Source organism: Ahaetulla prasina, chromosome 6 (assembly GCF_028640845.1).
Source record: "Ahaetulla prasina isolate Xishuangbanna chromosome 6, ASM2864084v1, whole genome shotgun sequence".
Taxonomy (NCBI): Eukaryota; Metazoa; Chordata; class Lepidosauria; order Squamata; family Colubridae; genus Ahaetulla; species Ahaetulla prasina.
In genome coordinates this window covers 78,284,316-78,300,526 of record NC_080544.1, presented here as the reverse complement: position 1 = coordinate 78,300,526, position 16,211 = coordinate 78,284,316, and the positions used below count along the sequence as shown (strand labels likewise).

At 38.6% G+C, this 16,211-nt stretch overlaps 2 protein-coding genes across 6 annotated transcripts in view; one reads left to right on the top strand and one right to left on the bottom strand.

The window, feature by feature from the left end:
• The window catches only part of SLC16A14 (solute carrier family 16 member 14), a 35,020-nt gene that overhangs the window by 15,597 nt on the left and 3,212 nt on the right, over positions 1 to 16,211 (top strand). For 2 of the 4 annotated variants that reach the window (XM_058188885.1, XM_058188886.1), the window contains exons 2-5: positions 166 to 259; positions 472 to 747; positions 12,067 to 12,210; positions 14,229 to 15,230. In XM_058188885.1, the coding sequence (XP_058044868.1) occupies positions 486 to 747; positions 12,067 to 12,210; positions 14,229 to 15,230 (1,408 nt within the window). In that variant the 5' untranslated portion in view covers positions 166 to 259; positions 472 to 485. Of the gene's footprint in view, positions 1 to 165; positions 260 to 471; positions 748 to 12,066; positions 12,211 to 14,228; positions 15,231 to 16,211 lie in introns of those variants that run through there. The other 2 variants (XM_058188884.1, XM_058188887.1) reach the window with 2 other exon arrangements.
• Positions 1 to 16,211, bottom strand: part of LOC131201188 (uncharacterized) — a 49,973-nt gene that overhangs the window by 31,727 nt on the left and 2,035 nt on the right. The window contains exon 2 of one of the 2 annotated variants that reach the window (XR_009155794.1): positions 12,071 to 14,480. The exons of the other annotated variant lie outside the window; for it this stretch is intronic. The gene's annotated coding sequence lies outside the window, so the exon portion shown is untranslated. Of the gene's footprint in view, positions 1 to 12,070; positions 14,481 to 16,211 lie in introns of those variants that run through there. 2 annotated transcript variants of the gene reach the window in all.

Sequence of the window (16,211 nt, the reverse complement as noted above, 5' to 3'; positions counted from 1 at the left end):
CAACTTTCCAGATGTTTGCACTTTTTTCTTGCTGTGCTTCTTTTTCCTCTGGACAACTTACCTCTTTTGAAAGAAAGCTATCTTCTTTGGTTTGGTTGTTTCACCCTATTTGCTGGTAACTACAAAGCCTCCAAAACGCCCATCTTCTTCCACACCTGTTTCCAGGTTGCAGCTTGAATAGCAGCCCTGCTGTGCTGATGAGGGGTGGGAAAGGCTCAGACAAGGAAGGCAGAAGGCAGCACAGGTTTCTGCAATTTTTGTAAGTAGCCTGCTCTTCCATGGGGACAATCCCTCACCAAAGATTTTATCCTGATTTATTCTTGTAAGTAGCCAATTCAATGAAGTACCATTGAAATGGTTAATTGGCAAGTATCATCCACTTTTGTTTCATCTTATTAAAAAAGTAACAGTAAGTAAATGAAATGCAATTCTTATAAGGAACTACTAAATAATTATTTGATCTTTTTCAAGGTACTTGATCGAAAATGTATGACAGTCACGAAGATGTTGATTCAGATTCTGAAAAGATCTCCAAAGAGAGGGAGCAGAAGCTGAAGTCAAATCCAGATATTGATGGAGGATGGGCTTGGATGATAGTATTTTCTTCTTTCCTGGTGCATATACTCATCATGGGATCACAAATGGCTCTTGGAATTCTCAACATGGAATGGCTTGAAGAGTTCAGTCAAAGTCGAGGGCTGACGGCATGGGTCAGCTCCCTCAATATGGGCATTACTCTGATTGTAGGTAGGATCCCATATTGTTGAGTTGCCATCTTGATTAAATATTGATGTATCAAAATTGGTCCTATGAAGTTACATGGAGTAACCCATTATCTCAGCGGAGAAAGCTTATATGCATGGGATAAGAAATACTCAATAACATGGGGATTCCCATATGTAATATTAAACATATTTGTTCAGTCTAACCTTATTAATAAAAAATAATATTCCTTAGATTTGCATATGGCAATCTCCTTGAGATAGCATATTCAGACTAACATCTTTTTGATTGTGGAAACTTTTCCGGAGAACATGTGACAACAGCACATTCTTTTTATTTTTGTTTCATAGTTAGTGGAGCCAATTAGGTTTGGTCATATGCTTTTAAAAAAAGAGTACAGCAGAAAATCGAATATATATATATATATTTGTTTTCTGAGGTTTTCACGGGTGTTTGTATATAGGTCTTTGGTTGTTCGGGTTTTCTCCCGTGTAAAATTGGAAGTGTCTTGGCGACGTTTCGACGAAGTCTCATTCGTCATCTTCAGGCTTCAACGTGCTTCTGGGAGCAATGTGTGATCGCAGCTGTTTCTTCCTTTTAACTGCTAGTGATTTGAACTGATTGGGTGGGAGCTTGGCTGTGCTCTGATTGGATGGGGGTTTGTGCTCTGATTGGCTGGGGTGTGTCCTGTGTTGGTGGGGCTTGTTTGTGCTCAGTTTAGTCTGTGTTGCAGGGGATCACCAGCTCAAATCCCCTGCAACACAGACTAAACTGAGCACAAACAAGCCCCACCAACACAGGACACACCCCAGCCAATCAGAGCACAAAACCCCCCCCATCCAATCAGAGCACAGCCAAGCTCCCACCCAATCAGTTCAAATCCCCACTAGCAGTTAAAAGGAAGAAACAGCTGCGATCACACATTGCTCCCAGAAGCACGAAGCTGAAGCCTGAAGATGACGAATGAGACTTCGTCGAAACGTCGCCAAGACACTTCCAATTTTACACGGGAGAAAACCCGAACGACCAAAGACCTATATATATATATATATATATTGTCTAAGTGTAATTGGACACACAAGGAATTTGTCTTGGTACATATGCTCTCAGTGTACATAAAAGAGAAGATACCTTCATCAAGGTACAACACTTACAACACTTAATGATAATCATAGGGTACAAATTTAACACTTAATGATACAACACTTAATGATAGTCATAGGGTACAAATAAGAAATCAGGAAACAATATCAGTATAAATCGTAAGGATACAAGCAACAAAGTTACAGCCATAAGTGGAAGGAGATGGGTGATGGGAACGATGAGAAGATTAATAGGAGTGCAGATTTAGTAAATAGTGTTGAGGGAATTATTTGTTTAGCAGAGTGGTGGTGTTTGGGGAAAACTGTTCTTGTGTCTAGTTGTTCTGGTGTGCAGTGCTTTATAGCGTCATTTTGTGGGTAGGAGTTGAAACAGTTTATATGTCCAGGATGTGAGTGGTCTGTAAATATTTTCACAACCCTCTTTTTGACTTGTGCAGTATACAGGTCCTCAGTGGAAGGCAGATTGGTAGTAATTGTTTTTTCTGCAGTTCTAATTATCCTCTGAAGTCTGTGTCTGTCTTGTTGGGTTGCAGAACCAAACCAGACAGTTATAGAGGTACAGATGACAGACTCAACAATTCCTCTGTAGAACTGGATCAGCAGCTCCTTGGGCAGTTTGAGCTTTCTGAGTTGGCGCAGAAAGAACATTCTTTGTTGTCCTTTTTTGATGATGTTTTTGATGTTAGCTGTCCATTTTAGATATTGTGATATGGTAGAACCTAGATGTCGTGTCCCACTCCTCCGCTGACGGCCGGGTCAGGGAAATCCGAATCAGGCTTGCCTCTGCAGCTCTGCCCAAAGTCCTAGCAAAGTCCTCAGAGCAGGCAGGAGACCAGTAAGTGACTTCAGCAAGATAAGTTCGACTTTTGCCTGACTCAGAGACTGCCAGAAAGCAGATCCTTTATATAGGCCATGGGGTGTGGCTCCATGACTCAGCACTCATTAAGGCCTGCCCCTCCCTTCCTTCTGTTGCCTCCGCCTATCCAATCTTCTGATGCGAGGGTCACTCCAATCAGCTATTGGTAATAAACCCTCCTCAGGCTCACATGCTGTGGAGGAGGGGGAGGGGTCTAGCTGCTCCGTTTGCCTGGGCATGGAGTCAGGGTTGGAGCCGGGAGGTGCTCCTTCTTCTGCAGTTTGTCTGGGCATGGAGCCAGGACTGGAGCCGGGAGGCATACATTCCTCCGTGTTCGGGAGCAGATAAGAAGGCCCCGGCTGCTCTGAGGGCGGGCAAGACACAACACTAGAAATTTGAAGGTTTCTACTATTGATACTGTGTTGTCTAGTACTGTGAGAGGTGGAAGTATGGAAGGGTTTCTCCTAAAGTCTACCACCATTTTTACGGTTTTGAGTGTATTCAGTTCCAGATTGTTCCGGTCGTATCACTAGGCTAGTCGTTCAACCTCCCGTCTGTGGTTGTTTTATGCGTCCAGCTGTGATAGAATTCCCTGAGCCAGAGAACAAGCATGAAAGTTTGCAAAATGTTTCAGAAGAAGTTCTTTTTTTTTTTATAAATAATTTTTATTTCCATTTTCCAACATCATATTTATGTACAAACTATTATCCATCATTAATCATTAATTTTTATTTATTACTGATTCAGGCCTGCCCGATTGCCACTTCCTTTCTTCACAACCTCCCTCTCTACCCTCTACTACTTTCACATCCTTCATCTCCTTCACTTTACTACTTCCTCTCCTCCTTCTCCACTCCTCCCACCCTATCTAACCTTCTTATTCCCCTCCTCCTTCTCTACTCTTTCCTACCTACTTTCTTCCCTCCTTCTACTCCTCTCTCCTTTTCTTTCTGAAATGGCAGTCGAGCATCCCCAATATTATTTTAAATTTTAATTTCATATCTTCAAAAATTACTGTACATTAATAATCAATCCATGTATCATTTCCCCCCCCCTTTCCCCCCCTCCCCCCCCAGACTTCCCAGAGCAAATACCGGGTATTATGACCAACAATCACAAGCTAAAGTATACAAAATATACATAACCTCCCATCTTTAAAAATTTAAAACTTTAGATCCCCTCACAATAAAAATAAAGAGATAGGAAAGAATAATAAAAAGAAAAAAAGAAAAGAAACAATACCAACTTCACATATTACTTCTTACAGCCCATTTTTAAAATTAATCCATCTTCTCAAATTCAATTTTTTCCCCACTTGTATATTCCTTCAAATTTCATAAGTCCATTTCTCAAATTACAGTCCATCTTCTCGAACTCAAATTTTCATCACTTATATATTTCTTCAATTGCCATAACATTTAATGTCCGTTCTTCTTACAGTCCATTTTAAAAATTAGTCCATCTTCTAAAATTCAAATTTTTTTCACCCACTTGTATATTCCTTCAAATTTCATAAGTCCATTTCTTAAATTACAATCCAGCTTCTCAAATTCAAATTTTCATCACTTATATATTTCTTCAATTGTCATAACATTTAATATCCAATCTTCCAATACTACTCCATCAATCAAATATCATTTCGAATAAAATCTCTCAAATATAATATTTCCAGCTTAACTTCATAACTTTTACTATCTATAAACGTGTCAATTAAAACAAATAATCATTTAAACTACATCCACAATATAACAGTAAACAGTTAAAATCATTACATCCACATTATCTAAATTCATAAATTTCACTTTCCATCCTTCACAATTAAATAATATCATCCCATAGATTTATACCATACAAATAGCAAATAACAAAATCCTATAATTTATATCCTAAACAAATCAATTCCAAAATTAACCATAATCATCATATTCACATCTTAAACATTCCTCCCTCTCCCATTCTATTTTCCATCATTTCCAAACCAATTAACTTAGCATCTAACAACAAAGGATTCCCACTTTTAAAACATTAATATAAAATGTCTCGCTTTCATAACTGAATTAAGAAAATACTTTCTGCCTCTAAAATTCATTGACAAACCCATTGGAACTTCCCATCTAAAATATATCTGATGTTTCTTAAACTCATCCACTAAAAAAGCAAATTCTCTTCTCTTTCTTAACATTTTAGGAGGAATTTCCTTCATCATTTTTATATCTTGTCCCAATATTTGAAATTTATTTTTATAAAAGGCTTGCAAAATTTCATACCTAACCTTTTTAGTTGTAAAATAAATAACCACATCCCTCGGTACTCTATTTTGTCTTGCCCACCAAGAATTAACACGATAAGTGCTTTCAATATTAATCTCAAAATCTTCTGGCTCCACACCCTTTATCTGAGCAAAGGCTTGCATAAAAATCTCTTTTAAATTTCCTTCCTATTTTGCTTCAAACCCCTCACCCTTATAGCATATTCCATTAATCTATATTGTAATATTACTCTTTCTTCATCTGCCCTATCTACCTTTGCCTGTATATCTTCCATCTTATTATCTAAGTTCCAATTGTTTTGATTCTTTTGAATTTCCTCTATTTTCCTTTGCAACTCTAAATTAGCTTTATTAATTTCTGCAAGATCATCTTCCATCTGAATACAAGAGCTTAATATTTGCGCAATTGCATCCTTTACCATTTTCATTTCCCTCTTCTGCTCTTCCACCACTTCCTTAAAATCCAACATCTCTTTCTCTATTTCATCAAATTTTTGATCTATTTCTAAAAAATGACTCTCCAAAAACTCCTGTAAAGAATTTCTTAATTCCTTTTTGATTTCTTCTTTTAATTTTTGAATCTGAACTGAAGAAATTTCAAAGTTTTTAATGACTTTTGGCACTATTTGCTTAAAAGCCATTTTTTAAAAATATAACCTAATAACGGACCAAAAAAAAAAAAAAATTCAAAAAGAAAAATTCAAAAAACTTTTCTTCTAAATCACTATAATCCCAAAGAAGAAGAAGAAATATAAATCATAAAATTCTCGTTTCTTCCATTTAGTCAGTATCTTCCTATATATCTTCTAATTCGACACTAGCTGTTAGTAAGCATTTCTTTAACTTTCGTTTCTAGTACACACATTCCACAAAACCGCCATTTGCTTTCTTCTCTCCTATCTTCGCAACAAATATATCCTCAGGGGCTTGCAATCTTCTTACAAACAAGTGCTAGAACTCCAGTTTCTGCTCCGTCCATGTTACAATCCATCATAAATCAATTCCTGCCATGGAAATTGGACGCTATGTTTTGTCTGCCATAAAAGGCAGATGCCTCCCCCAATCTGGAGCTTTTCAGGCTATGGAAGGAGAGCTCCCTGCAAGCCTCAGAAGCTTTTTCTGTGGCTATATTTGGGTGTCTCAACTTCAGCCTGAATGCTCATCTCTCCCTCTTTGCCCGGGGGAAGAGATTTCCAAGCTGTTGGACCAGATTTACGATGTCCTGACAGCTCTACAGACTAGGGAGTTAGCAGCCTAATCAAAGCTGCTTCTCAACGAAGCAGAGCCATACCAGAAGTCTATTTCAGAAGAAGTTCTTGCAGGCTTTACAGTAAAGCTCTATTTTCTTCAGCAGCCAGAAAGGAAACGGGGAGGAACAAAGCCTCACAGTCAGGTAGGGAAGTGCTGCAGTGAGCTAATTGGAGCTGTGCAGGTTGCTGACTACCTTTACATTCCTTTTTGATGCAATTCAGAATATTTGCCTAGAAGGTGTTATTGCACTTCGGATAGAAAACAACTTTCCTCCCAGGCCACCTTGACCCTGATTTCAGTCTACCTCAGCAACAGTCTGGCAATGAGATGGAGACTCCCCTGTGAAAATATGGTCTTCTACAAGCAGTAAGCAGGCCATCTTGGACCAGGGATCAGAAGGCTCACTTCATGAGTCCTTTGAATCTGAATTATACCTTACTCAGATGTTTCTGTAGAATTTCCCAAACTCTGAATGCAGTTGTTTATTTAAATTGCGTACATGACCAATCATCTCAGAATAATACTGTGGGGCAGTGTGCGAGGAGTAAAACATGAATGTGAACAGCATACAATTTGGTGCTCAAGTATAAAACACAATAATTCCGGTCACCAAAAACACATCAGCAACAACAAGGCACATCCAACTTCCTGATCCAAATTACTGGAGTAAAGTCTTCAGCACTGTTTGACAGGCTAAGTAAGTTGGGGGTTATCCAGATCTCTAGAGGGACGTTTCTGTTTCATAGATAGACCCTGCCACAAAAAGGCACAACACTGGGATCCAACAACATGACATTGTTTAGTAGAGAAGACCCAGAATCAGGGGTGAAATCCAGCAGGTTCTGACAAGTTCTGGAGAACCAGTAGCGGAAATTTTGAGCAGTTCGGAGAACCGGCAAATACTACCTCTGACTGGCCCCACAGTGGGATGGTAATGTAGATTTTGCAATATTCTTACCCCAGCAGTGGGGAGAGAATGGGGATTTTGCAGTATCCTTCCCCTGCCATGCCCACCAAGCCACGCCCACCAAGCCATGCCCACAGAACCGGTAGTAAAAAAAAATGGATTTCACCACTGCCCAGAATATTCCTCCCTTTGCTGGATCTTTTAGGCTGATCAGCAACAATGGACAGAGGCAGTCCCACAGTTTGGTTATTCCTGCCCTGCCTGCCCATCTTTCTGGTAGGCCTGCAGGTATTTTGCTTGTCCACTTTAATGATTTTTTCCCCCACCCATCCTAAATATTGTGTTTGGTTCAATTGGCAGAGATCTGACTGTAGTTCTCAGATCAGAGGAATCTGAGGGTTATGATATACACTGTAAAAAGGGTAACTATATAAATGTTCTGAATAAATAAATCACTGAATCCTCCTTTCTCCACTTCTCAATTGATTTATACAACCTCAGATTTTTTCTTCTTCATGGCACAGATGGCACAGATACTATAATGCTGCCGTTTGCAGCATGACAAAGTTCAGAAGAGTTTGAAGCTAGTGTTTAGTAGCAAATTGAGTCTGGAGATGGTTCATTAGAGGTATCTATTCAACTTCATCCAAATTACAATATATTCTGAATTACTCTGTTCTACTGCCTTGTCTTGATGCAGGCTTAGCCCTTTATCAGTTTTATGTGCTACTCTGTCATGAGCACATACAGATGTACTGTATTTATAAAAGTGAATGTTTTGAAACTTTGGACAAACTTTAACTTGCTGAGAACAGCATAATGCAGGAATCAAAACATACATTCTTAAGGAATTTTCAGCTGGTCATCTGAGGATTTCTGAATTAATTTTTAGCAGCTTTTCAGACAATGTCTGGGACAGAAACACTATAGTTCCTTGTAAATGGTTTATGATAAATTACTATATCACTGATTCAAACTTGAAAAACTTGCAGTTCTCTTTATCTCATAATTCCAAAATAATTCCAAAATTATGTAAAAATTTCTTGTTTTAGAACGATTTAAAGAAACCCCTCAAGTCTGACACTGAGAAATAATTATGTTTTGCATTAAGTGCTTAGAAAGGATTTTATCCTAATCTTTAGTATTCTGAACTGTACTACAGTAATCTGGAAGAAAACAGATGAATGCTTTCTAAATTGTAACTGAGACATCAGCATTTTTGCTCTATTAATCATTAACAAGAAAGATAGTTCATAAAAAATACAATCTTGGCAAGCGTTTTCTGCTTCCCTTAGGCTATTGTAAAGGACCTCTTCAAACAGCAGTAAACATATATTTGTTAAGAATTATAGTAGCTCAAATCAGTCCCCCGGGTTACTTAAAATAAAGAGACTTAATTTAAAGAAGGGAACTGCGCATTCATGTAAATAAAATAAAATAAAATTAGAACATAGAAATAAATTTTAGAATGGCTGGCATTTTATAGAATAGAACTTTTTTTTTTATTGGCCAAGTGTGATTGGACACACAAGGAATTTGTCTTGGTGCATATGCTCTCAGTGTACATAAAAGAAAAGATACGTTCATCAAGGTACAACATTTACAACACAATTGATGATCAATATATCAATATAAATCATAAGGATTGCCAGAAACAAGTTATAGTCATACAGTCATAAGTGGAAAGAGATTGGTGATGGGAACTATGAAACGATTAATAGTAGTGCAGATTCAATAAATAGTCTGACAGTGTTGAGGGAATTAATTGTTTAGCAGAGTGATGGCCTTCGGGAAAAAGCTGTTCTTGTGTCTAGTTGTTCTGGTGTGCAGTGCTCTATAGCGTCGTTTTGAGGGTAGGAGTTGAAACAGTTTATGTCCAGGATGCAAGGGATCTGCAAATATTTTCACGGTCCTCTTCTTGATTCGTGCAGTATACAGGTCCTCAATGGAAGGCAGGTTGGTAGCAATTATTTTTTCTGCAGTTCTAATTATCCTCTGAAGTCTGTGTTTTTCTTGTTGGGTTGCAGAACCGAACCAGACAGTTATAGAGGTGCAAATGATAGACTCAATAATTCCTCTGTAGAATTGGATCAGCAGCTCCTTGGGCAGTTTGAGCTTACTGAGTTGGCGCAGAAAGAACATTCTTTGTTGTCCTTTTTTAATGATATTTTTGATGTTAGCTGTCCATTTGAGATCTTGCGATATGATAGAACCCAGAAATTTGAAGGTTTCTACTGTTGATACTGTGTTGTCAAGTATTGTGAGAGGTGGAAGTATGGAAGGGTTTTTCCTAAAGTCTACCACCATTTCTACGGTTTTGAGTGTGTTCAGTTCCAGATTGTTTTGGTTGCACCACAAGGCTAGTCGTTCGACCTCTCGTCTATATGCGGATTCGTCATTGTCTCGAATGAGACCAATCACTGTTGTGTCATCTGCAAACTTCAGTAGCTTAACAGATGGATCATTGGAGATGCAGTCATTAGTATACAGAGAGAAGAGAAGTGGGGAGAGCACACAGCCCTTTGCTAATTGTACAGGTATTTGATGTGATCTTGCTTAGCTTCACCTGCTGCTTCCTGTTTGTTAGGAAGCTTGTGATCCACTTACAAGTCTGTTCCGGTACCTGTAGCTGGTTTAGCTTAGTTAGAAGAATGTCTGGAATGATGGTATTGAATGCTGAACTAAAGTCTACAAAAAGGACCCTTGCATAGGTCTTTGGAGACTCAAGATGTTGTAGGATGTAGTGCAGAGCCATATTAACAGCATCATCTGTTGATCTATTTGCTCGGTATGCAAATTGCAAGGGGTCTAACAGCGGATCCGTGATGGTTTTCAGGTAGGAAAGCACTAGCCTTTCAAAGGTTTTCATGACTACAGATGTTAAAGCAACTGGTCTGTAGTCATTCAGTTCCTTGATGGTGGGCTTCTTCGGCACTGGGATGATGGTAGAGCATTTGAAGCAAGAAGGAACATAACACATCTCTAGTGATTTATTGAAAATATGGGTGAAGATGGGGGCCAATTGGTCAGCACAGACTTTTAAGCAAGAAGGAGTTATCTTGTCTGGGCCTGGAGCTTTTCCTGGCTTTTGTCTGTAAAATAGGGTTAGGGTTAGGGTTAGGGTTAGGGTTGTGGGATAGATTTTCTAGTGTCTTCTATTATTTTTGTTATTTGTTCCTAATGGATTTCAAAAGCTTGCATATGTTTGTGACGTAGCATACAGCTTCTTTGATTATTGTTGAAAGTGATGTTACAAATCAGTAGACTACCACAGCACTAAAATGACTATGATAAAAGTATTAAGACAAACAATGTAACCATAGCTGATTGAGTTACAGTATGACAGCTTGGAAGTTGAGAGCATCCATCCTCAGCTATTTATGCGAAAGATCTTATCAGGCCAGGTTTACACTGATTAAATAGGCCAGTTCTTCCAATAGGCTGGAATATAGGATGATGGTAAACTGATTTCTTTCCAATTTCTAATTTATAGCTAGTCTGGCTTTTTGACATGCAACTTTTTATGTACATGTTTATGTATGTATTGTACAGCCTATAATTTCAGTTGCTTGCTTTAGACTAAATACAGTCATAAGTTGTAGTTTATTAGTTAGTAATTGTACAAATCCAGCAAATTATTTATTCAGGACCACCATTTTAGGATATTGTAAAAATCCAAGCAATTATGGATTAATACAATGGGTAAACTCAATCTTAGACTGAGTTTGCATGACAAGTTCAGTTCTAAATTACAATGGGTAATGGTGCATCTGTAGGGAGGCATGAGGGGAGGATTGCCATGACAAATGTAGCATTATGGTGTCCCATCACATATCCTGTCATATTGTAGACATTGACAAAAAGGGAGCAGTACTTAGGCTGCAGCTCTTATAATTTTGACAAAACCAGTGACAGCATGCAGACATCAATGATTGGGAAGCACACATAGAGCACCATTATTTTCTTGTGCGTGCTATTATTTTATGCATTATATAATTACTTTCCAGCCTATATATTCTGCCAATTTGTCAAACTTCAAATGGTTATAACTATATTAAAAGTCTCTATCTTGAGGTTCTTCAGCCCAGATGCCATAACCTTCAATAAACTCTAATTACAGCATCTGGATTAATATATGATGGCTATCTGGGGTATGAGTAATACATTAAATCTGAATTTCAGACTTAAATTAATGTGTGTGTGTTATAGAGAATAAAATGTATGCTTAATTTTTATTGATAGTTGATCTATGGTGAAAACATAGCCTTGGAGTGCCTTTAATGCATATACAGGTAGTCTTCAACTTACAAACATTTGTGAAATAACTGTTCAAAATTATAACAGTGCTGAAAAAGGTGACTTAGGACCAGACTTTGCCCTTACGGACATCATCATGTTCCCACAATTACATGATTAAAATTCGGATGCTTAGCAACTGGCATCTATGATAGATGCAGCATCCTGGGGTCACATGACCATAGGAGGTTCCGACAAGCAAAGTCAGTGGAGAAAGATGTGTGTGATTAACGGCTGTGGTGATTCACCCAATGACTGGAATTTCAACTATGGCAAAAGAAGTCATAAAATTGGGTGCAATTCACTTAACCATATTATTTAACAATGGAAGTTCCAGTCGCAATTGTGATCATAAATTGAGGACTACCAGTAGCTACCAGTATAAAGCTTAGATGCTATCAGTATAAAGTTTTGTACCACAAACATTTAGGTTTTTGAGACACATTGCATTTGTGTAAGGTCTTGTTGCTGTAATCTAATATCTGAAATTCATGTATTGATAAGCAATAACTGGACAAATCCTTGGGTATAGACCTTTACTTAATGCTAATGCAATGTATACTGATTTGGCAAATTGTCGTTAAATGCTTTCAAGTCTCATATTCATGAAGAAAATTGTAAGAGTTTATGAAAGGAATCTATTTCACATGTTCTGTCACAGGTCCCTTTATTGGTTTGTTTATTAACACCTGTGGATGTCGGAAGACAGCAGTAACTGGAGGAATCTTAAATGCCCTGGGATGGATATTAAGTTCCTATGCTTCAAATGTTCATTATCTCTTTATTACATTTGGAATTATAGCTGGTAAGTATAAATAATTTTGGATATACATTAGGAAATTAACTATTTTTTTTTTAAGAATATAAATATGCTAACACAAACAAGTCTAGGTCTCTGGCAGCAAATCAACTCATCTTTGTGAACACACAGACTGTAGCTTCAGGCAACATAAGCTTGATTAAGATGTTAAGTTGCATATATAACACAGCATGTATTCAGTCATAACTATTCATGGAGCTGCGTTTTGGACCAGTTGGAATTTTGGAGTCATCTTGAAGAGTAGTCCTCTATAGAGTGCATTGCAGTAGTACAAATGGGAGCTGCTAGGACAGGCATCCTCAAACTCCGGCCTGCGGGCTGGATACGGCCTGCCAATGCAAAATATCTGGCCCGCGGAGTGGAGTGATTAAGTCCCGTCCCTTGCCATGGACCTTATCTTCCAGCAAGCCAGCTGGAAGGCCAAGTGAAGGCCAGCTGAGGGGCGATCTCGCTGGTGCAGCCTTGAAAAGCAGCTCTGGGCTTGTAAAGTACTGTTTTAAATTAAAAATATTTTGCACAGCCATGTGAACCAGGGCTGATGTTTGAATAGGGAAGCGGCGGGGGTAGTGCAGCCTTGAAAAGCAGTTTTGGGCTTGTAAAGTACTGCTTTAAATTAAAAGTCTTTGAAAACAATTTAAACAGGCGCTTAGGAAGGAGAAAGGCAAAAAAAATGGACTGTTAAATTGGCCACACCCACCCAGTCACATGACTACCTAGCCACACCCATCCAGCCAGTCTGCCCCATCCCAACAGTCTGAGGGACTATGAATTGGCTCCCTGTTTAAAACGTTTGAGGATCCCTATAGCTGTTAGGACATGAGTGACAGAGAGAAGGCCCATCTGATTCAGGAAAGGAAGTATTTGGCACACAATGAGACTGCAAAAGCTCTGGATTTTGCTCTCACCTATTCCCTGAGTAAGCAGCAAGAATCCAAAGAAACTCACAAATTATGTACTAGTTCTACCTGGAGAAGTGATATTTAGTCAAGAACTATAGAAGGTAAATCATTGGGATTGGCAGGTCCTTGAAATCAATGCCACTTAGTTTTGCTAGTTTTGAGCCTAAGATGTTCCTTCTCATCCATACCCTCACAGCCTCCAAGCATCGGAACACCTTCCATACCATTGTTAGCCCAGCTAGGGATCTAGATGTAATCATCTGCACACTAATACTACTTAACAGTAGATGACCTAGCCCAGCAGTGTCAGATGTACTGTATACTGAATAAAAATGGGGGAGAATATTGAATCCTCTGGCATTCTGAAAATGAAGGGTCTTAGGCCAGATCTTTCTTGGAACTAGCCCAGAAGGAAGGAGTAAAACAGCTGCCAAACAGTAACAGTGCACTGACATAAAGCTCGATTTATATGAATCACAAATATGTATTGTACTTGTTGATTATGAATTTAAGTCTAAATTTAAAAAAAGTAGATCCCCTCTTTCAAAATAAATCAAGAGAGAGCCTTCTAACAAACTCTACACCTCTGTTGCAACCAGGGGTGGGTTCTACTTATCTTTAATACCGGTTCGCATCATGCCCGCGCACGTGCACTCGCTCCGCTTGTGCACATGCTCTTCTGCGCATATGCAGAAGAGTTTTGATGACATTTGGGTCAGTGGCTGGAGCCTCCCGCCGGTTTTACTACCGGTTCTATAGATCCAGTCCAAATTAGGGGCAACCCACCACTGGTTGTAACCCAAATTTAATAACTTAGTTGATATTCAAAAGTTGAAGTGTAGATTTGCTCTAGGATAGATGGCTTTGGAATGTGACCATTGATAATGAGTTTAGGATGAAATACTACTTTCCAATCCATAAAGTTTGAAAAATCCTAGAACGATTCATATCCCATTTCTAGTTCCTGAGGGCCAAAACCTATGTTTGTCTAGATATTTAGCCCAGCCTTTCATTCCTGTTTTAGGATTTTCTGTCAGTTGATCTTCCTCTATTAACACAATCACGGAGGGTTCTTGGATAAGTCTGAAATGTTCCATGTTTCAGGTATTGGAAGTGGGATGGTGTACCTGCCTGCTGTGGTCATGGTGGGAGAATATTTTCAAAAGAGAAGGGCTCTTGCCCAGGGACTCAGCACAACTGGAACAGGCTTTGGTGCTTTCCTGATGACAACTTTGTTGAAATATCTTTGTTTGGAGTTTGGCTGGAGGAATGCCGTGTTCCTTCATGGCGCAGTCTGTCTGAACCTGTGTGTTTGTGGAGCACTTCTGAGGCCAATTCATTACAAGAAGGAAGCTCCTGAGCAAAGCAAGGATGGAAACAAGAGTCAAAGCAATAGTCCAACAAAAGTTCTCTCCTGCTCTGCCGAAGTGCTAACATCTAATTGTGTTTTAAGGGAAGCGAAGAAAGAGGCAAAGGGAGGACAGGGCACAAAAGAAACCATTGCCAAAATTTCAGCCGTGGAAAATAAAGATGGAATCAGAGACCAAAAGGAAATCTATACTCTCGGTATTCTAAAGCGAGTAGGCCAGTTGACAGTCACAAGCCAGAAAGGTTTCAGGACCTGGTATTCTAGTTACTTTGGGACTGCTTCTCTCTTCACCAACAGAACATTTGCAGCGTTTGTATTTTGGGCTTTATTTGCCTATAGCACTTTTGTGATCCCTTTCATCCATCTCCCCGAAATAGTGAAACAGTACAGGTTATCAGCACAGAATGACATCTTTCCTTTGACTTCAATTATTGCAATTGTTCACATTTTGGGGAAGGTCATCCTTGGTATAATCTCTGATTTGCCTTGCATCAGTGTTTGGAATGTCTTCATGGCAGCTAATTTTACTCTTGTCTCTTGCATTTTTATTTTGCCATTAATGCATACATTTGCTAGCCTAGCAGTGGTTTGTGCCCTAATAGGATTTTCCAGTGGATATTTTTCACTTATGCCTGTTGTCACTGAAGATCTAGTAGGGATTAAGCATCTTGCAAATGCCTATGGAATCATCATTTGCGCCAATGGGATATCAGCACTCTTGGGACCACCATTTGCAGGTAAATGTAACATTTTATTTGACGTACATGGTATCAATAGCAATAGCACTTGGACTTGTACTGCACCATAGCTATATAGCCTTCTCTGCCCAATTTACAAATATCAGCTTATTGCCCCCAACAATCTGAGTCTCATTTTACTGACCTCCAAAGAATGAAAGGCTGGATCAACCTTGAGCTGGTCAGGATCGAACTCCTGGTTTTGGGCAGAGTCAGCCTGCAACGCAGCATTCTAATCACTGCGCCATCACAACTTATCTCTACCTATATTTACATGCTCAATTACTTTGCTTCTTTAGGAAGAAAAGACATAGCAACTGCTTTGTTAGCATGCCTGCCAATTATAAAAATCTCATTTGAATGTTTTGCACAGCCTTGATACTAACGGTTGAAAATCAACAGATATTGTTCATTTTCTACAAAACACCAGCAAAATAAACCAAGAAGAGACAGGTTTTAGCCATGTCCTTTATAGAAATATTTATTTATTAACTTGTAGTACTTCTACATCATTGTTATTGTTTTTATTTATAATAATTAGTATGATATAGTTATCTCAGAATGCAGGAATGACAGTAATGGACTTTCAGGAAGTCAGATTCTTATTGAATTTTTTGGGAGAAGGGAATTCTAATACTAAGAGCATTTTAACAATAGACTCTACTATCTTGAGGGATAGTGGACTTATTGGATAAATTCATGTTGAGGCTGGATATCTATCGGAATACTTTAATGTGGATGCTGCTATAGAGCAGGAGTTTGAAATGCATGGCTGAAATGGTTTCTTCCAATCAGGATTCTGCAATTTTAATAAATACAAAGGAGCAGAGAAAAGTAAAGAAACTGAAAAGAGAAGCAAACAGGAATACATATATTTTAATCACATGCACATGTTTAGTGAAAAGTAGGATTTAAACCTAGATTTGCACACCTCTGTGCAAAATATGCCTCCTTGACCCATTTTTTGCAAAACATTTATTG